Source organism: Cottoperca gobio, chromosome 18 (assembly GCF_900634415.1).
Source record: "Cottoperca gobio chromosome 18, fCotGob3.1, whole genome shotgun sequence".
NCBI classification, from domain to species: domain Eukaryota; kingdom Metazoa; phylum Chordata; class Actinopteri; order Perciformes; family Bovichtidae; genus Cottoperca; species Cottoperca gobio.
Genome location: NC_041372.1, coordinates 11,553,204 through 11,577,489, shown reverse-complemented (window position 1 = coordinate 11,577,489; position 24,286 = coordinate 11,553,204). Strand labels below are relative to the sequence as shown.

Here is a 24,286-nt window from a genome sequence, read left to right as displayed (position 1 = left end):
GTGTATGAACTGTGTGTGTGTGCGCAGAGTTTTGAGTGGTAGAACAGCTGCCTTTTTTCCCTTTAACCCAAAACTATAAACTGCAGCTTTTCCCCCTTCAAAGCAGCAGGATGTGACATGTTAGCGGTCCCCGAGTGAGTCTGCAATTAACTGTTCCGCTAGAATAATTAGAAGTGAACTTCATTTGTATACTGGAGTAATAAGAAAAAAGGGAGTAACAATCAAATCAATCAAGCAACAGAGTTTGTCTCCATGCATGTCATAGACTAAACTGCCTTTATCGGCAGTGACTGTATAACATGCTTTGTGTCTTAACCACCATGATACAAGCATCCACACAGTTAATGTGATGCTCAACCAAATCCCACAACTGTGTCAGAGCAGATTGAGCAGAGCTGTGTTAAATCACAGCTGCCCAACAGTCACATATATCATTCAGCAGCAGTGTGGTTAAGTCAATGTGTAGCTCACAAATCGCTAACTGAGATTAGAAAAGCTCAATGTCTCCATGCTTACATATATATGCGTGTGTGTCAGGGCAGTTTTCAGAGACAGAACCACCAGACCCTGACAGCTAGGTAATGTCCAAATGAGCTATCGACCGCACCACACTGAGGCGAGGGAGCGAGGATGAGACAGCGAGGGAGGTTTTGTTGATACATGTATCCTTCAGCACGTTGTGTCTGGTTTACTGTGTGTACTGTATGTACTATATGGGGGGTGGTGATGGCAAGGCACTTAACCCCAAGTTGCTCCAGGGGGACAGTCACTGTAGTTAGTTCAGTGTATGTCGCTCTGGATAAGAGGATACTTCCTGAATACTGACTGTAAATACTATGCACAGCTGCAGTCATAATACTGGTATCATAGAGATGAAAAGGCTACTTGAGTTAAATCCCATTCATAAAACACTACAGTTGAGAGCTGCCCTGATATAGTAGCAGGTTTTACATTATACTGCTGTAAAATGTGATGAGTCATTGTGAGCTTAATAAAATCTGCGACCTCAGTGCCATGTCTTGGAGTACATACTTCAGGGATGAAATTTAGCAGATTGATTTTACACATTCAAACACAAAAGCGCATAGAAACACACCCCAACGGCAAAAAACTTAACTAACTTTCTGTCATACACTCTCAAAACCACACACATCTCCTAACTCTCATTATTTTAACACCAAGCTGGTTTTAAATCACTCTCTCTTTCTGTCTCTCTCACCCTAATCAAACAGTCTTTTGAAGTAGAGCGGACCGGCCAAAATGTCCTAACAGTGCAGTGGTTTCAAACGGAAATTGGTGCTCACAAAGATAGCAATTCAAGCCCTCACCCACACACACACCCACACACACACACACACACACACACACACACACACACACACACACACACACACAGTCCTGTTTCTCCCCCTCTGGACATCCCAAAGAAACCCCAGCTCATTGTTACATAACACCAAAATCTCATCTATATTTGTAAGCGAGAAGCTGGTATTATATGTGTGTGTATGTGTGTGTGTGTGTGTGTTTAGTGATCACTATGCCGTCAGCGTCATCAAAGGATCTCTTTGATAAGAGAGAGATATGGAGAAAGAAAGAAAAATAGATAAGCGTGCAAAGAAAGAGGGATTATAAAAGAAGAAAGTGGAGAAAGGGAAATGCTAATATTAAGACTTTTAAAAACGTTAATTAATTAAGACAAACAATCAAGCACAAGGTATTTCTCTGTACGGTCTTTTCAATAATGTTGTCAGACACTTATAATAATAATCTGAGCCTGTCAGTGGCAAAAACAAGCACTTTTAGTGGACGTACATTGACGGTTGCCCGATAGCACAGGTTTGTGACAGCAAACAGCTGCTTTCCACACAGCCTGCAGTTCAGCACCATGGATAGCTCTAGTAACTCAACACTGTTGTCCTGCTGACAAAACGAGCGGGGGCAGCTCGAGCCACTTAACAACCCTGATAACTAGTTCCAAGATCAAAGAAATGAAGGCAGAGGGAGATGTGTAGGGATGGCAGTCGGGTCATACTTACTGGGTGCTTGGCTGAGATTCTCCCCGTCACCACGCTCGTCTGGTACCACGTAGAGGAAACGTAGTTCTGATGTGTTGTAGTGAAAAAGACAGATGCAAAGAGATGTTATGACATCCACATTTGGAAGCAAAAATGAAAAACTTTGCCAACCACAATTAAATCACATAATATACATTTTTCAATGAGTCAGCCTGTCATAAGTAATGTTTCCATTTCGCTGTTTCCTATCCAACTCAGCTTGAAAACAACAGCTGCGATCCTCATCGCCATCATCACTCCAATTCTACTTTTGGACCGACAAGCATCAACAATGCCGTGCGACTGCTTGACGCCCAATTTGAACAAGCTGTTTGTAGACTATAGTGCAATAAGCAGGACATGCAACCACACTATTGTGCTTATATTTTCCAAATGAGTTTATGGTCCTATTGCTTGTTTTAAGTATTCTTACATACAGCATGGTGTTCATTTAGTAAACGATGGTGCGTGGCAACCTTGTGAATACATGTTCCATGTTTGTTTTTGTCAAAGCTACAGGGGAGCCACTACAGAGGGGTTAAAGAGCCGCATGTGGCTCCTGAGCCGCAGGTTGCAGACCCCTGATCTAGTTGATGGAAATCCTGCTTGGCCGTCACATTCACTTAGTTGGCATATTTATGTTTACTCAGAGACCATATTTTGCCTTTCTGTAGTTTAGATTTAATATGATATTAAACCACTGAAATGCTCATTACCCCTCAATACCACCACATGTGGCTAAACTGGGTTATGAGTGAAAAACTAAATCTTGTTGTTATTGTCAACAGCACCCTCCTCTAGCTGGGATTGTTTCCATGCTCTGTCCAAAAGACCACGAAATGAATCACCACCATCAGAAGCCAAATCAGCTCGAGAAACAGCCAGACTCATTTGCGGAGTGTCGAGAAAGCACAGATTGACAAACACAAGCTGCTACTTCCATACAGAGGCGACCGAAGCGACAGTCAGACACAGAGCTGCATCTTTGCTCTGCCAATTCAGTACAGCAGTGGCAGTAAACAGGACCGACAGCTTGAAGAGAGCAGGGAGAAGTTTCATTATTATGTTATTACAGCAGAAGCATGCAGGCCTGGGAGTGCTCACTGCTAACCCTTAGAGGTTAGTATGTACCTGGGGGGGATGACACAGTTGTGAAAGGTCTCGTTTGTAAGACGTTCTTTTTGGTGAATGTGCGTACAGTGATTAAACATTTGAACTGTTTTGTTTTATAACGCCTGTAGGCTCACCTTGCTCATCATGCATGAGAGAATCCCATCGACAAAAGTGGATTTGATTTTGTGAACCTGGGGGTTACAAGGCAAACGGTTGTTCCTGGGAAACCAAGAGATGCTCTACTATCACATACGATGCGATCTAACCTCTAACCTTTCATTTGATTTTGGTGGCACATGCTTTAGGCTATAATAAGAAAAGCAAACCCTTTGCTACACAATGTTTTTGACAATTATTGCACATGAATTAAACAGGAGCTGAGAACATGAGTAACCTGTCTGTACTCTAGAATGATCTTTGGCAGAGGGTGCAGGTCCTGAAGCTGCAACAACTGCGATAAAACAAAACGGAAGAGAGAAAGGATGAGAACAAATGGATTATGTAAGAGCTTAATGGCAATTTCGAGCCATTTTTCTTTGTGGCAAATCTGCAGAAATATGTGTCCCTTTTTTTTTTACTGCATTTCAAGTGTTGCCTTCTTTTTGCAATGTTCGATTTATACTGCATCTACAGAATAAGATTGATCTGGTGTTCTTAGATTAAAGGATCAAATCAACCACTCTGCTTGTGTTCATGCGTCTGTGTGCAGCGTACTGCAGCTTCTGATGTTGACTGCTGTCGTTTGTTGATGGTTTTGGGAAGTTTCTTGTTCTCGCAGCGCTCGTGGAGGCACAGCTTCTCAAACAGGACCTTCAAACATTGTAAATGCACAAATTCTAACATTGAAATGTACATACAACAAAGAAAATACACATAGAATACATATAGTCCATGCATATGTGCACATTAGCACAATAAAGAAAGATGACAAGGTCATGGATATATAAGCAGAAGCATGCAACACACAGATGTACAAATCAAGGTACACACTGTTCGTAGTTGAGTGTTGCTGGTGACCAAGAATATTTGTCCTGCTGCTCGGTGGGCCTCTTGCTCCAACTGCTTCATTTTGGCCTGACAAGAGTCAGAGGTAATAGAGAGGCAGAACAAAAGGAAGGAGAGAGACAAAGGGGGGGGGGGGGGGGGTGAGGATCATGGTAAGACTTGAGTCATGTAGTATTGCAAATATTTTCCAAGGTTTGTTTTAGCCACAGTATCAGTTATGGAAACACCATATATTATTCAGCATCAAAATAGCATCGCGGGATGTGTGATGTCTACTTCACTCAAACGCGCTCATGCTACAACCTTTTTTTATGCCTGATACAAAAGGAAAACGTGCACGAGAATCTACAAGAGAAGTCTGATTTACACCGATTTAACGGTTCTCGGACACACAGAGATTGTTGCTATTGAGTGACGTGACACATTTTGCAGGTCTGGGTATGAACGCTGCTGTAAAGAGGGGACGTTATTTAAGGAGAGAACTGTTAATATGTGTAAGGCAGAACTTGTCTAATTTCTCCTTCCTGTCAACGGCCAAAGGCAAAGCAGTCTGTTGATCTGTCTAATGCACACGTCAGTCACACAGCCAGCGCGTTCCCATCACACACAGACAAACAGCATTAGCTAAAACACACACACGCACACAAAATAAGCAAATAAACAAATCCATATGAATATAACATAACATACAGATACAAACAACTACTGAGACACACACACACACTTTCTGTCACATATTCTAAGTCCTCAACACACACAGAGAGCCAGACTGGGTTTATTTAATGACCGCTGTGATAATCCAGTCAAATACGCGATGAACTTTGTTTCTCAGGATGAGCGACACAGGCAGCCTGATAAACGCAGTGAGGGAGAGGAAGTAAAGGGAGGAAGGAACAATGGTAGAAGGTGGAACAGTGAAAGAGAAAGTGTGATCAAAGAAGAGAGAGAAAAGAAAGGCTCCTCCAGAGGATAAAAAGGTGAGAGAGAAGGGAATAAGAGACACTAGCGATGGGGGAAATGAAGGAAAGTAAAAGAGACTGATAGAAGAGGGGTCGAGGCACATGACAAAAACATTTGATTATGAAAGAGGAAGGTCCCAGAAATGCAGAGATAACGATGCAAATTAAGTGAGAAAGACAAAGAAGAGTAAATGAGGGGCGGAAAGGGTGGAGGGGGGGGGGGGTGAAGACAGTTAAAATATTCAGCCTAAACATGAATACTTGTTTTTTTACGACTGGGGTGACACCCTCACACCAGCAGCTCATTACCAGTCTGACTGAAGTAGAAAACACTTCTTAACAACTTGACAGGCGAACAAGAGAACGAGGGAAGAGAAACAGGGGCGAGGGGGAGAGGGGAGAGGGGAGAGGGGAGAGGGGAGAGGGACGAGGGCGAGAGGGCGAGAGGAGAGCGAGAGGGCGAGAGAGCGAGTGATGAAACGAGAGACCACAGACAGAAAAGCAACAGAAAGAGGAAAAGAGAAGAGAGAACAGGGGAAATGAAAGGGTTCAAAAATAAAATGTGTTGAAATGCAAATACTTCAGCGAGTAGGAGAAAAGATGAGAGGAAGATTTTATAGAATATGAGAGCAGCAGCAGTGCTGCGGCCGGACCTTGAAGTGATAACAAATAGCATTTGAAACAAACAGACATCAGTCACAGGAGGGAGACCGTTAGACAGACAGAACTTGACAGGATGATGGGCAGAGGCGGGAGATGTGACAAATGCAGCAAAAGCAATGAAGGAGAGGAGGGGGGAGAGATAAGACAGATATAAAGAGACAGAGGAAAAGAAAGGAAAGAGGAAAAAGTGGAGGAGCTGGCTGACATGTACCAAAATCCCAAAATGTGTACTTCTCTTTCATGCTCTTAGCCCAGAGCAGGCTCCAGACTGCCTCATCAATACTGGATGCTGGCCCCATAGTACTGTGTTTGACACACACACACACACACACACACACACACACACACACACACACACACACATTTTGGATTGAGCATTACATCTAAATGTGGACTTCTCAGTTTGATTCTAATGTGGTGATTGTTTACAAAAGGACGTCTCTCTGATCCGATCTGAATAGTGATGTCTGGAAAACGCGGACAGAATTTGAAAGAGGTTTATTAAGTGACGTTTTTCCTTCTGAATTATAATAATACCGACTGAAAAGACAACGTGAGCATGGTTGTAAGATGCAGGCTGACAGACAGGAGGGATCCGCTGTGTAGTGTTCAGGCAGGTAAACTCGACAGCTCGGATAAAATAAATCCAACAAGACAGAGTGGGGACATGCGTGAGTGCCCTCGAAGGCGCATATTACCAAGAAACACAAGCACATAACTCTGCAGCAGTCTGCAGAAACTTCAGTGCCTCAGTACGTGTGCATGTTGGCAGAGGCAGACAGTGGTGCTCCTTCCTGCAGCACAGCCTCCTGAAGGGAAAAGACAGACTCTCCATCCTATTTATAGCAACACGGCAAGATACCAAAAGACCCCTGCTGGCGCTTGTAACAAGTTGCAATGACTGCCTGCAAAACTGATTGGAAACATGTGTGTATTCCCGATGTGTCCACTGTCTTTGTGTGTCTAAGATTACTCGCCAAAATGTGGTTTTTTTTATCTGCATGTGAACAGGACAGGTAGCGGGAGAATGTCCACCCACCACATCACTAATCCTACCCAGAAGAAGAACAAGAGAAATGATATTTTTCTTCCCCCATCAGGCTCCAGAGATCTCTCCTGTATCTCATATCCACCCACTGTTTTGCTCCCATTTGTATTATTATAGCAGCTGTCTACCACACTGTGGTTCAGCAGCTAGTCTTAAATGCAATCAGCTAAGAGTGATGAAGCACAAATCTGAGCCGACCCTGAACATCATACCTACACACAGGCTGGCTATGTTTCCACAGGGGCATTTCCATTAAGTTTGTTTGTTATAAACATCTGCAAGCAGTTACATAAGACTCCAACACATTTGCCCTGCAAAGCATGGATCAACATAAAGCTTCTTATTTCATAACTGCCTTTTAGAATTCAGAGCCCAGTTTGCTATATAGCTGCGCCTATATCATGTAGAATATGAAGACGGTTCACTAATATCACATTCTGTGGCATGACTAAGGATTCTCTCTATACCATTTCTTGCCATACATTATGTATGCATGGAAAGAAACTGTACTTTACTTTGCGCGTTCACTTGCACGGCTCCCAACCTTCTTAAACATCAAATGCAAGGACTTTTTAAGGACTTTCGGGCTCAATTCCCTCAAATTCAAGGACCCAACACAGTATAGTTTGAGACACGGATCAAGGTTAATAAGTGTTACAACACCGATTGTTTCTATAATAAAAACTAGCAGACTTTACAGGAATTCAGAGACAACTATTACTTACTTTGTAAGAGTTTGTCATATGGCTGCTGGCACCATATGACAAATGCTTGTCTTTTAGTCAAACTGTTCTGTTCTATTTATTAATAACACTAATAGGGAAACTTTAAAATAGCATTCAATGTACCACAAAGGTTGTTGATGCTCTGCCTTACCCCCAGCAGGTCTGAAGTTCTCCTCAGAGCTTCTTTGTCCACATGGATGCGATGGCTCTCCATGGCTGAAAAGGTTTACACAGGACCTGATATAGTAGTTCTGGCAACTAACGATAGAGAGTTAAAACTTTATTTGATTGTTCAGAACAGGGTTATGTAAAACTGAATGTAGGCAGCGAATTATAGCATTGACAATATCTTTTAGAAATGTAATACTGTCTAAGTCACAGCCCAAACAAACAAACCAGCCAATACTGCATACTTCTAATGCTGCCTACCACAATGTGTTGCAAATTGCACTTTATTTTGGTTATTCAAGGATATTTATTCAAGAACAATGCACTGCATAACGGTGAAAAGAATGAAAAGGTGTCTACTGAAAAATAAAAAGAGAAAAATGGGTCTTACCTGCCAGAACAGAGATCATGTTCAGCTCCATGTCTGAGTATAGATCCCACAGCCCCTGGCTCTAAACACACAAACAGCCAGGTAATGTGTTGTATGTCTATGCAGTATGTACAGGTATGCGAGTGTGTGTGTGTGTGTGTGTGTGTGTGTGTGTGTGTGTGTGTGTGTTTGCACAAAGACTAACCTGTAGTTTAAAGCATAGCTCCATGTTAAGGCAGTGGAGCGAATAGAGACCTGAGATGACCTGAGAAACCTGAGGAGAGAAAGTGAGTAAGTGGGGAGGAACACACTCAGCATGCTTTCTAGATGATGTAGATTTACTTTTTCATTGTGTTCACGGAAGAATAGGCAGTCCAGGTACCAGAGAATGGTACATGGAGTATGAAATGTCTTTCTAAATGTAAATTCCAGCCACTTTCTATTTACTAGGATTGTGGGCTGAAGTGTTGACTTGTGTCTCTCAACCATATGACCATCACATCACCTTCAAGACACTACAATTGTATTTCTTTACATTATATTTTGCGGTTATGGCTGATACTGGGGCAGTACGGTCGGTATTAATCAGAGGGAGAGAATTGCGGGAGTTGAAAGCATTCTTAACCGATCCTTAATTGGCCCTCTTTTGTCCAAAGGGGCCAAAATCAACACAAAATAAAAATTCCTTGTAGTTGCTTTAACGAACCTTCTTGGTACCCAGGGCAGGTGTTGTATGCGGTCTTTTGCTGTGTTTATTGAGAAGGTCCTGGTAGCAGGACGAGGGATTTTGCAGGATCCAGTAGCCACCCGGACACCTGTGGGTCCTGGATACGACAGCCTGCCACTGGAGAGAGAGGAAAGCTCCTCACAACGTTGAGCAGAATTCAACATGTTGTATTGGGTACTGATTGAGTTTGAGATCGATTGAGCCTGATAAATGCTGATGGTGAAGTAGTGTTTTGAAGTAGGAGTAACCACTTAGATGTGTTTCTATGTGTGCATGTGCATTTATGTCTGTGTGCTCTGCCTTGTTTCCAGCTGAGGTCTCGTCTGTAAACTGCAGAGCTGTACGAAGCAAATCCTTGGCTTTATAGCACACCACCAGTTGAGATCTTGATAGCACCTGTAGCAGCATATCTCTATGGAAAACACAAACGCACACCGACGTATGTACTCCTGATTTAAAACTAAATAAGTCTATTTTGATGGATGGAAAAGCACAAATGGACGTACTGTACTTCAAACTTATCATATTCACTCTCATTTCTCTTTCATACATACACATAAACTTGCTCACACACACACACACACACACACACACACACAAACACAGACCTAGTAAAGAGCTCCTGACTCTGGAGTGTGTGTTGCTGGGCCCATGCAGGTGTGTGTTCTAGTTTTAAGTAGATCAGACTGTCGTTTGGCCTGAGCGAGTCCTCTGGTGTGCTGAGGTGGAGACTGTTCGTCATCAGTACGAGCAGGCCACACGCTGCTGGAGTGAGCTTCTTTATCAAGGATCGGAGAGGGAAAATTAACATGAGCAAACAATTCATTAAGCAGTTGGCCACAAGAGTAAACAGTTTACACTAATCTTATAACAACAGGGACAGACACTTGGCGCAAGGCAAAGCTAGTGTCGACTTCCATTTACAGATGCAAAGGAAAACTGAAAAGATGATTTCAAATTGTTTAGTATAATAATATAGCAGAATGGAGGACCTGATCTACGATATGTTGCTAAATGTTGCCTAAGGATATCAAGCCCCCCTTTTTCATCATCCACAAAAAACTCCACTCTTGTTGCCAAGCTTTGCTCACCTGTTCTGGGTCTAACTGAGTTGTTCCATCTCGGTACACCAAGGTTAGCACCAGCGCCCCGGTCTTCCCAGCCATCTCAAGCATTTGCATCTTCTCGTCTTGGTTCATCTTCCCAGAATCCTTTACTCTGGGGTCAGATGTCAAAGTTGCAGTCAGAGCTTTGGATTGGTTCTGGGGCTCATTAGCCTCCTCATGACATATCTTTAGCCCATTACTCCCGGGTCTGGCCCACATTTGGCTGGCTTGTGCTTGAGTTCTTTGCAGGTCACAGAAGCTTGTTTGGAAGCATTCCTAGCTAGTTCACGGCACCTTTCTGCCACCGTACTCTGACAAATTCCTTGAGGTTGCTTCGGGGCATATGGTTCTTTATTCACCACTAACACTAATCCCGTTTTATGTGAAGAACTAGCTTTAGTCTGTGGTTCTGCGGGTACAGCTGGGAGTTCAGGGGTAGAGGTCTTGGGCTTTGCTCTCTTCAGCTCATTGACTCCTCCTCCTTCACCTGCCTTTTCTTGAGAGGAATGAGGTGGCTCCCATTTTGGAGGACACCTGGTTAGGTAGATTTTAGAAGGAGGGTCAGCATATTGGCACTGAAGTACTTCATGCTTCCTCTTTAAGGGGAAGGAGGGGATTAAGGGAAGATGACGTAAATGAGTTTTGGAAAAAAGTTGGTGGCCTGTTTCCCAGTTTTGTGGCAGTTGAGGCCAAGTCCTGTACTGAGGAGTTTTGTCCAGCAGCAGAACTACTTGCTGAGGCCAGTACACGGCTTGAGCTGCTCCCTCTGACATCCCTATTAGCAGTCTGTACACCAGAAAAGGTGAACAGCGTGCAGTCAGACAGGGACAAAGGAAACAGAGAAACAGGAGAGGAGAGAATAGATTTAGAACGACTTATTCTGCAACATCAGAAGGCACTTGAAAACAGACTCTGTCTGTGTTAGTTTGTTGCATAGAAAATCAATACATAACAGCAAATCAGTTTAGAAAAGTCAGCAGAATTGAGTTAAATGTTCTAGTTGCACATAATTACCAGAGTAGAATGCATGCCTTATCTAATTATTCCCCATTCATCTTTAGATCTAGTTGGATAAAACGAAAATGTGTGAAAGGTGGTGAGCAAGACAAAGAGAAGCAAAAAGCAAGCAGAAAAAAAGAAAAGAGGATGTTAGAAGAGCACTGTGTCCCAGACAAAACCACAGACAGTCCAGACACTTTGTCTGAAAGTATGCTGGAGTAGTGTCGCTCACACTTGATCACACTTATTAATTTTTCATGAAAAGAAAAGCTTGTTTGGGCTGGATGACGATGAATATTGCACTATAACCGAAGTGTTCAATAAAACATATTTATGTATATATGGTGTGCTGTATATGTATATAATGTATTAAAGAATATATCACACTGTGTGTTAAGCCCTAATGGGAGGTGAATATTTTTTTTTAATATGCCTCAATTTGATAGAGCAACATGTAAATTGATTGACACCAAACAGAAATGTTATGATCCCGTAGAGGCCAGTGGAGAAGAAGGAGAATGACAGAAATGTGAGCCCCATATCCCAAAAGTACACCTTCACCTCCTGGTAACCTTTCCAGCATCTTAAAAAACATCTCCATTATTCATACCCGCAACTCCCATCTCTATTTATGCGAAAGCACTGAGCGTGTGCACTTTCTGTTCTTTGAAAGCTAGGTTAGACACGTGAAGTCTAAGACCATGTATGTCAGCAGTGGGCCTTGGTATGTAAGGAAATCCTGAGGAGAGTCTTCCTTATTCCCCTGTAAACACAAGCGTGTGTGTGCTGTGTGTGTGCTGTGTGTGTGCTGTGTGTGTGCTGTGTGTGTGCTGTGTGGGTGTGTTGCCCTGCGATGTCACAGGCGATTCGGTGTGTCAGATGCGAATGCTCAGCTTTCCCATCATGCACAGTGTTGCAGTGACGACAGCATAAATCAGCACAAACACACACATCACGTACAGGATACGGAGCACAGGGACTCGACCGACAGACAGTCAGCATACTAGACACTATTTTATTCCCAACGTACAAACTACTTGTACACAAATTCCTTGCAACAGGAGTTGTACAGAAAAGACACACACAAGAAGATTTGACAGGACTTGCTCTGACGTTCTGGTTTAACTTGCGTCACACTGATCATATTTCAGACCTTCTCTTCCTGAATAATGATTTGAGAGGACACACAACACACAAAGCTTTACAAGGACCACAGATGATGGACAACAACTTAGGAGCCAGCCGTCTTATTATTATTAAAAGCTTTTGTAGATTATTGTTATGCAAAGGTGAAGTGGTACCCCTGCATTCAAACCTCCAGATGCTTTTAGAAGTCAGATGCGTGCGTGTGAAAGGAGAGAAGGGAAGAGAAAGACAATCAAAGAGATGTATCAAGAGAGAGACATAGATCAAGAGATAATAGCGCAAAAGAGGAGCAGGAAGAGAATCAAAGAATTAAACAACAGAGATGAAGACTACAGTACACGCCTCAATGCAGTTTGAGAGAGAGGATGAAATTGTAAAATAGAAATGGTCTGGGTCAGCTTGCTCAATTCACTGCTGACTGTACAGTTTTAATACGCATGCACGCTCTACAATATGTACAGAAGCAACACATGCATACTGTCAGCAAGCATAAAAATGCAAACACACACACACCTGCACTGTGTGTGGTCTCTAAGTCATTATCACCCTGACTGTGTCATGAGGAACGCAGAACCAGTTCATTAGTGGACGCTGTGTGAGTCAGACAGAAAGAACCTGGTCAAACCTTTCAGTACAAAACACAAACACTACAAGTGTCAAACACAGAGAGCACCATAGATATAAAACAATAGATGTGACGGGTTCTAATGATTTGTCATGTGCCTTTCTAGATTTAACCAAAAAAAAACAAAGATTTGCTATAATTTTCATTATTATAGCTCCAAGAGAACAAATCATGCTCTCAATCATGAAAATAATCTCATAATCGTGCATGTATATGCAGATAATACCCAGGTAAGATGGTCATCCCGTGAGTTATGACGTAATGTCGCGTGTATTGTTTTATATCTATGTGTTTGTGTGGCACATTAAAATGCTCAGACACACACAAACATAAGCACTGGCACAGGACGGGCTCCATTAAATGGCGGCTCAGGTTGTTGTTGTTCCTCCCCTAATTACATCAGCGTGTGTGAATTATACAGAGCTGAAACAAGTGCTTGTGTAAAACCCTCTGTCGCACACACACACTAATACACACAGCATGAATATTCCAAGGCTGTCAGACACAATACACACAGACACACTACTTAAAAATATGCCTGCGCCATCGAACTGCCAAACACATGCTTGTGTTTTCCTCTCCTGGGCTCATTGACTCTGAATGGGCCACTTAATCATGCAGATGTAGATCACCTGTTTTTCATGTTGTCCTTCCAGTATTTGTATTCTTTAATGCCCCCCCCTCGTGTCCTTACATGGGCTCACAATGGACTGGTAATGAACCTGCAGTTGTTCTGCACGGACCCCACAAGAGCCTGACAATGACACATCTGTCAAACCACCTGTTAGCACGGTGAACGCGGGGGATTCATGTTTTTAAATTAGCGTTGGTTGAAATATTCATGATGGCTTTGCAGGTAAAATGCAGATAACTAAACAGTCACTTAAAAGTATTGATTGTGAAAGAGCAGGATTATGTCCGTGTGCTCAAATGACTCATAATGAGAGGCTGCTGCTGGTCCAGCCGTGTTTAATTAATTACTGTATATTCAATATGCATTTGCACTGTATGCCTGTCATGCTGATTCTGGGAAAACTAAATGGTAGTTCCAGGTGATATTTTGTACAGAGCGGTTGCCTTAGTGTGGTAGGAGCCAAGTCCATAAGTGAGTAAAGGCTCTTTATGAGCAGCTCTACAGAAGTGACAAACACATGAGTGCATCGGGCTCTGATTTCACACAGATTGCGAGCGCACATTGAATGAAAGGCGCACTGCAAATTTCCTTGCGATGCCATAAACATAAATGTGGCCCACAGAGACGGGGAGAGTCTCAGAGCAGTGCTGCCTTGTTAAATAGATGGGGACCACTGAATCACTGTGCTGGTGCGGGGAGGATTTAATCACACTGCACCCAGTTTAATGACTCGTCACAGTAACACATTCAAACACATGTCTGTATGCACGCTCATGCGCACACACGCTGTGAAATGATTTCCATTCACAGTGCAACCGCAAACAAACACACCCCGCCAAAATCCATCTGCTCAGCATTAATAGCCAGATCGGCACGGAGCCGCAGACTGACTAGAGGGCACTAAGAACTATTTCCCAGACATCAGTTGCTGTCCCTGCGAACGTTAAGATTGCTTTGTGTTGAAAAAAAGCAAGTTTATCCAACAGTGGCACTGGCTGTCTGGTTGATATACAGGAGCAGATATAGGGCTCTAGCAGCACTTAGCAATTCAATATAGCCACTAAGCATCTGTGATTTTACCCAAATATCAGCATCACTGTAAACTCAGGTTACTGTCAGAGCAGTTTTAAACATTTGACAAGTCCTAAAGGAAACTCAGTTGGCAGTTTGGGAACAGGCCCAATCATAATACAAAACATACAACTTAACATCAAGAATGAAATAAAGCAGTGTTCTTATATATGTTGCCATATAAAATGTTTTTTCTGCACCACATCAGAAGAATGGGATGTGTCTCGAGGATTGTATCATATGATTGTAACATAGTGTAAAACATGATGCGAGGGGTAAACGTGGGTAAAATCCCTTAATTGAAATAAAGAGATTTTGCTGTGGGAGGAAGTACACAGAAAAATAAACTGTTGTATGGAGAGAAATGGAGACAAAAGATTAAGAGAAGTTCCCATTTAGAGAATTTAACTCACTGTACTTCAGCCTCTGACAGCACAACATAAACAATGGTTTGACATAAACCCAAAACTGACAGCAGAATAGTGTTTGTATCGGTTTTCTTTGCAGGACTCAGAGAACGTCATGCATTTGTGGGTGGTATGAATGTATAAATCTTTGAACACCATAAAAGACTCAGGCGCAGGCTTGATCAGTGCAGTGAGAAAGAGAGAGAGAGAGAGAGAGAGCAGATGATATAGGGCGGAGTACTGCATCAAGGACCCGGCAACCTGAATGTTGGATGTCAGGGGCAGGAAAGAGAGGGGAGGCAGTTAAATCTTATTTGTTTGGCTTTACTGCTACACTACAAAGGTGTTAATGTGAGGGAATGTGTAGGTGGGAGGGGGGGGGATAGAAAAATATTGGGCGGAAATAGCGCAACATGTAGAGAAGGGGAGAAAAAATAGATTGAGACCAAACAGGAGAAGGACGCCAGAGATAGAAACACTGTAGATGGAGAGAAGAAAGATGATGTTTTTTGCTTGTAGCAGGTAAAAACAGAAGAGGCGGAGCAGAAAAGCTCCACTTCCCTCGGCAGCGAGAAGCACTTCTTGCAGCGCTTTAAACTCAGCAGCACTTTATGGCTGTCCTGCTTTAATCCAGGCGCCCCTTTGTTACTGCAGTCTCGCTTCACCTCAATTGAACCCACAACAGATGAAAGCTAAACCCCTCTGCAGCAGTCCTCATTTGAATATGCGCGTGTGTATGAACTGTGTGTGTGTGCGCAGAGTTTTGAGTGGTAGAACAGCTGTCCTTTTTTCCCTTTAACCCAAAACTATAAACTGCAGCTTTTCCCCCTTCAAAGCAGCAGGATGTGACATGTTAGCGGTCCCCGAGTGAGTCTGCAATTAACTGTTCCGCTAGAATAATTAGAAGTGAACTTCATTTGTATACTGGAGTAATAAGAAAAAAGGGAGTAACAATCAAATCAATCAAGCAACAGAGTTTGTCTCCATGCATGTCATAGACTAAACTGCCTTTATCGGCAGTGACTGTATAACATGCTTTGTGTCTTAACCACCATGATACAAGCATCCACACAGTTAATGTGATGCTCAACCAAATCCCACAACTGTGTCAGAGCAGATTGAGCAGAGCTGTGTTAAATCACAGCTGCCCAACAGTCACATATATCATTCAGCAGCAGTGTGGTTAAGTCAATGTGTAGCTCACAAATCGCTAACTGAGATTAGAAAAGCTCAATGTCTCCATGCTTACATATATATGCGTGTGTGTCAGGGCAGTTTTCAGAGACAGAACCACCAGACCCTGACAGCTAGGTAATGTCCAAATGAGCTATCGACCGCACCACACTGAGGCGAGGGAGCGAGGATGAGACAGCGAGGGAGGTTTTGTTGATACATGTATCCTTCAGCACGTTGTGTCTGGTTTACTGTGTGTACTGTATGTACTATATGGGGGGTGGTGATGGCAAGGCACTTAACCCCAAGTTGCTCCAGGGGGACAGTCACTGTAGTTAGTTCAGTGTATGTCGCTCTGGATAAGAGGATACTTCCTGAATACTGACTGTAAATACTATGCACAGCTGCAGTCATAATACTGGTATCATAGAGATGAAAAGGCTACTTGAGTTAAATCCCATTCATAAAACACTACAGTTGAGAGCTGCCCTGATATAGTAGCAGGTTTTACATTATACTGCTGTAAAATGTGATGAGTCATTGTGAGCTTAATAAAATCTGCGACCTCAGTGCCATGTCTTGGAGTACATACTTCAGGGATGAAATTTAGCAGATTGATTTTACACATTCAAACACAAAAGCGCATAGAAACACACCCCAACGGCAAAAAACTTAACTAACTTTCTGTCATACACTCTCAAAACCACACACATCTCCTAACTCTCATTATTTTAACACCAAGCTGGTTTTAAATCACTCTCTCTTTCTGTCTCTCTCACCCTAATCAAACAGTCTTTTGAAGTAGAGCGGACCGGCCAAAATGTCCTAACAGTGCAGTGGTTTCAAACGGAAATTGGTGCTCACAAAGATAGCAATTCAAGCCCTCACCCACACACACACACACACACACACACACACACACACACACACACACACACACACACACACACACACAGTCCTGTTTCTCCCCCTCTGGACATCCCAAAGAAACCCCAGCTCATTGTTACATAACACCAAAATCTCATCTATATTTGTAAGCGAGAAGCTGGTATTATATGTGTGTGTATGTGTGTGTGTGTGTGTGTTTAGTGATCACTATGCCGTCAGCGTCATCAAAGGATCTCTTTGATAAGAGAGAGATATGGAGAAAGAAAGAAAAATAGATAAGCGTGCAAAGAAAGAGGGATTATAAAAGAAGAAAGTGGAGAAAGGGAAATGCTAATATTAAGACTTTTAAAAACGTTAATTAATTAAGACAAACAATCAAGCACAAGGTATTTCTCTGTACGGTCTTTTCAATAATGTTGTCAGACACTTATAATAATAATCTGAGCCTGTCAGTGGCAAAAACAAGCACTTTTAGTGGACGTACATTGACGGTTGCCCGATAGCACAGGTTTGTGACAGCAAACAGCTGCTTTCCACACAGCCTGCAGTTCAGCACCATGGATAGCTCTAGTAACTCAACACTGTTGTCCTGCTGACAAAACGAGCGGGGCAGCTCGAGCCACTTAACAACCCTGATAACTAGTTCCAAGATCAAAGAAATGAAGGCAGAGGGAGATGTGTAGGGATGGCAGTCGGGTCATACTTACTGGGTGCTTGGCTGAGATTCTCCCCGTCACCACGCTCGTCTGGTACCACGTAGAGGAAACGTAGTTCTGATGTGTTGTAGTGAAAAAGACAGATGCAAAGAGATGTTATGACATCCACATTTGGAAGCAAAAATGAAAAACTTTGCCAACCACAATTAAATCACATAATATACATTTTTCAATGAGTCAGCCTGTCATAAGTAATGTTTCCATTTCGCTGTTTCCTATCCAACTCAGCTTGAAAACAACAGCTGCGATCCTCATCGCCATCATCACTCCAATTCTACTTTTGGACCGACAAGCATCAACAATGCCGTGCGACTGCTTGACGCCCAATTTGAACAAGCTGTTTGTAGACTATAGTGCAATAAGCAGGACATGCAACCACACTATTGTGCTTATATTTTCCAAATGAGTTTATGGTCCTATTGCTTGTTTTAAGTATTCTTACATACAGCATGGTGTTCATTTAGTAAACGATGGTGCGTGGCAACCTTGTGAATACATGTTCCATGTTTGTTTTTGTCAAAGCTACAGGGGGCCACTACAGAGGGGTTAAAGAGCCGCATGTGGCTCCTGAGCCGCAGGTTGCAGACCCCTGATCTAGTTGATGGAAATCCTGCTTGGCCGTCACATTCACTTAGTTGGCATATTTATGTTTACTCAGAGACCATATTTTGCCTTTCTGTAGTTTAGATTTAATATGATATTAAACCACTGAAATGCTCATACCCCTCAATACCACCACATGTGGCTAAACTGGGTTATGAGTGAAAAACTAAATCTTGTTGTTATTGTCAACAGCACCCTCCTCTAGCTGGGATTGTTTCCATGCTCTGTCCAAAAGACCACGAAATGAATCACCACCATCAGAAGCCAAATCAGCTCGAGAAACAGCCAGACTCATTTGCGGAGTGTCGAGAAAGCACAGATTGACAAACACAAGCTGCTACTTCCATACAGAGGCGACCGAAGCGACAGTCAGACACAGAGCTGCATCTTTGCTCTGCCAATTCAGTACAGCAGTGGCAGTAAACAGGACCGACAGCTTGAAGAGAGCAGGGAGAAGTTTCATTATTACTGTTATTACAGCAGAAGCATGCAGGCCTGGGAGTGCTCACTGCTAACCCTTAGAGGTTAGTATGTACCTGGGGGGGATGACACAGTTGTGAAAGGTCTCGTTTGTAAGACGTTCTTTTTGGTGAATGTGCGTACAGTGATTAAACATTTGAACTGTTTTGTTTTATAACGCCTGTAGGCTCACCTTGCTCATCATGCATGAGAGAATCCCATCGACAAAAGTGGATTTGATTTTGTGAACCTGGGGGTTACAAGGCAAGACGGTTGTTCCTGGGAAACCAAGAGATGCTCTACTATCACATACGATGCGATCTAACCTCTAACCTTTCATTTGATTTTGGTGGCACATGCTTTAGGCTATAATAAGAAAAGCAAACCCTTTGCTACACAATGTTTTTGACAATTATTGCACATGAATTAAACAGGAGCTGAGAACATGAGTAACCTGTCTGTACTCTAGAATGATCTTTGGCAGAGGGTGCAGGTCCTGAAGCTGCAACAACTGCGATAAAACAAAACGGAAGAGAGAAAGGATGAGAACAAATGGATTATGTAAGAGCTTAATGGCAATTTCGAGCCATTTTTCTTTGTGGCAAATCTGCAGAAATATGTGTCCCTTTTTTTTTTACTGCATTTCAAGTGTTGCCTTCTTTTTGCAATGTTCGATTTATACTGCATCTACAGAATAAGATTGATCTGGTGTTCTTAGATTAAAGGATCAAATCAACCACTCTGCTTGTGTTCATGCGTCTGTGTGCAGCGTACTGCAGCTTCTGATGTTGACTGCTGTCGTTTGTTGATGGTTTTGGGAAGTTTCTTGTTCTCGCAGCGCTCGTGGAGGCACAGCTTCTCAAACAGGACCTTCAAACATTGTAAATGCACAAATTCAGACACATGCACACATAGAATACATATAGTCCATGCATATGTGCACATTAGCACAATAAAGAAAGATGACAAGGTCATGGATATATAAGCAGAAGCATGCAACACACAGATGTACAAATCAAGGTACACACTGTTCGTAGTTGAGTGTTGCTGGTGACCAAGGAATATTTGTCCTGCTGCTCGGTGGGCCTCTTGCTCCAACTGCTTCATCTTGGCCTGACAAGAGTCAGAGGTAATAGAGAGGCAGAACAAAAGGAAGGAGAGAGACAAAGGGGGGGGGGGGGGGGGGGGTGAGGATCATGGTAAGACTTGAGTCATGTAGTATTGCAAATATTTTCCAAGGTTTGTTTTAGCCACAGTATCAGTTATGGAAACACCATATATTATTCAGCATCAAAATAGCATCGCGGGATGTGTGATGTCTACTTCACTCAAACGCGCTCATGCTACAACCTTTTTTTATGCCTGATACAAAAGGAAAACGTGCACGAGAATCTACAAGAGAAGTCTGATTTACACCGATTTAACGGTTCTCGGACACACAGAGATTGTTGCTATTGAGTGACGTGACACATTTTGCAGGTCTGGGTATGAACGCTGCTGTAAAGAGGGGACGTTATTTAAGGAGAGAACTGTTAATATGTGTAAGGCAGAACTTGTCTAATTTCTCCTTCCTGTCAACGGCCAAAGGCAAAGCAGTCTGTTGATCTGTCTAATGCACACGTCAGTCACACAGCCAGCGCGTTCCCATCACACACAGACAAACAGCATTAGCTAAAACACACACACGCACACAAAATAAGCAAATAAACAAATCCATATGAATATAACATAACATACAGATACAAACAACTACTGAGACACACACACACACTTTCTGTCACATATTCTAAGTCCTCAACACACACAGAGAGCCAGACTGGGTTTATTTAATGACCGCTGTGATAATCCAGTCAAATACGCGATGAACTTTGTTTCTCAGGATGAGCGACACAGGCAGCCTGATAAACGCAGTGAGGGAGAGGAAGTAAAGGGAGGAACAATGGTAGAAGGTGGAACAGTGAAAGAGAAAGCGTGATCAAAGAAGAGAGAGAAAAGAAAGGCTCATCTAGAGGATAAAAAGGTGAGAGAGAAGGGAATAAAGAGACACTAGCGATGGGGGAAATGAAGGAAAGTAAAAGAGACTGATAGAAGAGGGGTCGAGGCACATGACAAAAACATTTGATTATGAAAGAGGAAGGTCCCAGAAATGCAGAGATAACGATGCAAATTAAGTGAGAAAGACAAAGAAGAGTAAATGAGGGGCGGAAAGGGTGGAGGGGGGGGGTGAAGACAGTTACAATATTCAGCCTAAACATGAATACTTGTTTTTTTACGACTGGGGTGACACCCTCACACCAGCAGCTCATTACCAGTCTGACTGAAGTAGAAAACACTTCTTAACAACTTGACAGGCGAACAAGAGAACGAGGGAAGAGAAACAGGGGCGAGGGGAGAGGGGAGAGGGGAGAGGGGAGAGGGGAGAGGGGAGAGGGCGAGAGAGCGAGAGGGCGAGAGAGCGAGTGATGAAACGAGAGACCACAGACAGAAAAGCAACAGAAAGAGGAAAAGAGAAGAGAGGACAGGGGAAATGAAAGGGTTCAAAAATAAAATGTGTTGAAATGCAAATACTTCAGCGAGTAGGAGAAAAGATGAGAGGAAGATTTTATAGAATATGAGAGCAGCAGCAGTGCTGCGGCCGGACCTTGAAGTGATAACAAATAGCATTTGAAACAAACAGACATCAGTCACAGGAGGGAGACCGTTAGACAGACAGAACTTGACAGGATGATGGGCAGAGGCGGGAGATGTGACAAATGCAGCAAAAGCAATGAAGGAGAGGAGGGTGGAGAGATAAGACAGATATAAAGAGACAGAGGAAAAGAAAGGAAAGAGGAAAAAGTGGAGGAGCTGGCTGACATGTACCAAAATCCCAAAATGTGTACTTCTCTTTCATGCTCTTAGCCCAGAGCAGGCTCCAGACTGCCTCATCAATACTGGATGCTGGCCCCATAGTACTGTGTTTGACACACACACACACACACACACACACACACACACACACACACACACATTTTGGATTGAGCATTACATCTAAATGTGGACTTCTCAGTTTGATTCTAATGTGGTGATTGTTTACAAAAGGACGTCTCTCTGATCCGATCTGAATAGTGATGTCTGGAAAACGCGGACAGAATTTGAAAGAGGTTTATTAAGTGACGTTTTTCCTTCTGAATTATAATAATACCGACTGAAAAGACAACGTGAGCATGGTTGTAAGATGCAGGCTGACAGACAGGAGGGATCCGCTGTGTAGTGTTCAGGCAGGTAAACTCGACAGCTCGGATAAAAATAAATCCAACAAGACAGAGTGGGGACATGCGTGAGTGCCCTCGAAGGCGCATATTACCAAGAAACACAAGCACATAACTCTGCAGCAGTCTGCAGAAACTTCAGTGCCTCAGTACGTGTGCATGTTGGCAGAGGCAGACAGTGGTGCTCCTTCCTGCAGCACAGCCTCCTGAAGGGAAAAGACAGACTCTCCATCCTATTTATAGCAACACGGCAAGATACCAAAAGACCCCTGCTGGCGCTTGTAACAAGTTGCAATGACTGCCTGCAAAACTGATTGGAAACATGTGTGTATTCCCGATGTGTCCACTGTCTTTGTGTGTCTAAGATTACTCGCAAAATGTGGTTTTTTTATCTGCATGTGAACAGGACAGGTAGCGGGAGAATGTCCACCCACCACATCACTAATCCTACCCAGAAGAAGAACAAGAGAAATTATATTTTTCTTCCCCCATCAGGCTCCAGAGATCTCTCCTGTATCTCATATCCACCCACTGTTTTGCTCCCATTTGTATTATTATAGCAGCTGTCTACCACACTGTGGTTCAGCAGCTAGTCTTAAATGCAATCAGCTAAGAGTGATGAAGCACAAATCTGAGCCGACCCTGAACATTATACCTACACACAGGCTGGCTATGTTTCCACAGGGGCATTTCCATTAAGTTTGTTTGTTATAAACATCTGCAAGCAGTTACATAAGACTCCAACACATTTGCCCGTTCAAAGCATGGATCAACATAAAGCTTCTTATTTCATAACTGCCTTTTAGAATTCAGAGCCCAGTTTGCTATATAGCTGCGCCTATATCATGTAGAATATGAAGACGGTTCACTAATATCACATTCTGTGGCATGACTAAGGATTCTCTCTATACCATTTCTTGCCATACATTATGTATGCATGGAAAGAAACTGTACTTTACTTTGCGCGTTCACTTGCACGGCTCCCAAACCTTCTTAAACATCAAATGCAAGGACTTTTTAAGGACTTTCGGGCTCAATTCCCTCAAATTCAAGGACCCAACACAGTATAGTTTGAGACACGGATCAAGGTTAATAAGTGTTACAACACCGATTGTTTCTATAATAAAAACTAGCAGACTTTACAGGAATTCAGAGACAACTATTACTTACTTTGTAAGAGTTTGTCATATGGCTGCTGGCACCATATGACAAATGCTTGTCTTTTAGTCAAACTGTTCTGTTCTATTTATTAATAACACTAATAGGGAAACTTTAAAATAGCATTCAATGTACCACAAAGGTTGTTGATGCTCTGCCTTACCCCCAGCAGGTCTGAAGTTCTCCTCAGAGCTTCTTTGTCCACATGGATGCGATGGCTCTCCATGGCTGAAAAGGTTTACACAGGACCTGATATAGTAGTTCTGGCAACTAACGATAGAGAGTTAAAACTTTATTTGATTGTTCAGAACAGGGTTATGTAAAACTGAATGTAGGCAGCGAATTATAGCATTGACAATATCTTTTAGAAATGTAATACTGTCTAAGTCACAGCCCAAACAAACAAACCAGCCAATACTGCATACTTCTAATGCTGCCTACCACAATGTGTTGCAAATTGCACTTTATTTTGGTTATTCAAGGATATTTATTCAAGAACAATGCACTGCATAACGGTGAAAAGAATGAAAAGGTGTCTACTGAAAAATAAAAAGAGAAAAATGGGTCTTACCTGCCAGAACAGAGATCATGTTCAGCTCCATGTCTGAGTATAGATCCCACAGCCCCTGGCTCTAAACACACAAACAGCCAGGTAATGTGTTGTATGTCTATGCAGTATGTACAGGTATGCGAGTGTGTGTGTGTGTGTGTGTGTGTGTGTGTGTGTGTGTGTGTGTGTGTGTGTGTGTGTGTGTTTGCACAATAGACTAACCTGTAGTTTAAAGCATAGCTCCATGTTAAGGCAGTGGAGCGAATAGAGACCTGAGATGACCTGAGAAACCTGAGGAGAGAAAGTGAGTAAGTGGGGAGGAACACACTCAGCATGCTTTCTAGATGATTGTAGATTTACTTTTTCATTGTGTTCACGGAAGAATAGGCAGTCCAGGTACCAGAGAATGGTACATGGAGTATGAAATGTCTTTCTAAATGTAAATTCCAGCCACTTTCTATTTACTAGGATTGTGGGCTGAAGTGTTGACTTGTGTCTCTCAACCATATGACCATCACATCACCTTCAAGACACTACAATTGTATTTCTTTACATTATATTTTGCGGTTATGGCTGATACTGGGGCAGTACGGTCGGTATTAATCAGAGGGAGAGAATTGCGGGAGTTGAAAGCATTCTTAACCGATCCTTAATTGGCCCTCTTTTGT

At 42.7% G+C, this 24,286-nt stretch overlaps 1 protein-coding gene across 1 annotated transcript in view; it reads right to left on the bottom strand.

The window, feature by feature from the left end:
• poln (polymerase (DNA directed) nu) overlaps positions 1-10,157 on the bottom strand; it is a 35,821-nt gene extending 25,664 nt beyond the window's left edge. The window contains 14 exon segments of the mRNA XM_029455377.1: positions 2,037-2,102; positions 3,302-3,358; positions 3,562-3,618; positions 3,882-3,977; positions 4,158-4,241; positions 7,719-7,783; positions 8,127-8,187; positions 8,311-8,379; positions 8,812-8,886; positions 8,888-8,949; positions 9,133-9,160; positions 9,163-9,244; positions 9,441-9,610; positions 9,924-10,157. Coding sequence (XP_029311237.1) covers positions 2,037-2,102; positions 3,302-3,358; positions 3,562-3,618; positions 3,882-3,977; positions 4,158-4,241; positions 7,719-7,783; positions 8,127-8,187; positions 8,311-8,379; positions 8,812-8,886; positions 8,888-8,949; positions 9,133-9,160; positions 9,163-9,244; positions 9,441-9,610; positions 9,924-10,157 — 1,206 coding nt within the window.
• Positions 10,158-24,286: the final 14,129 nt, after the last annotated feature.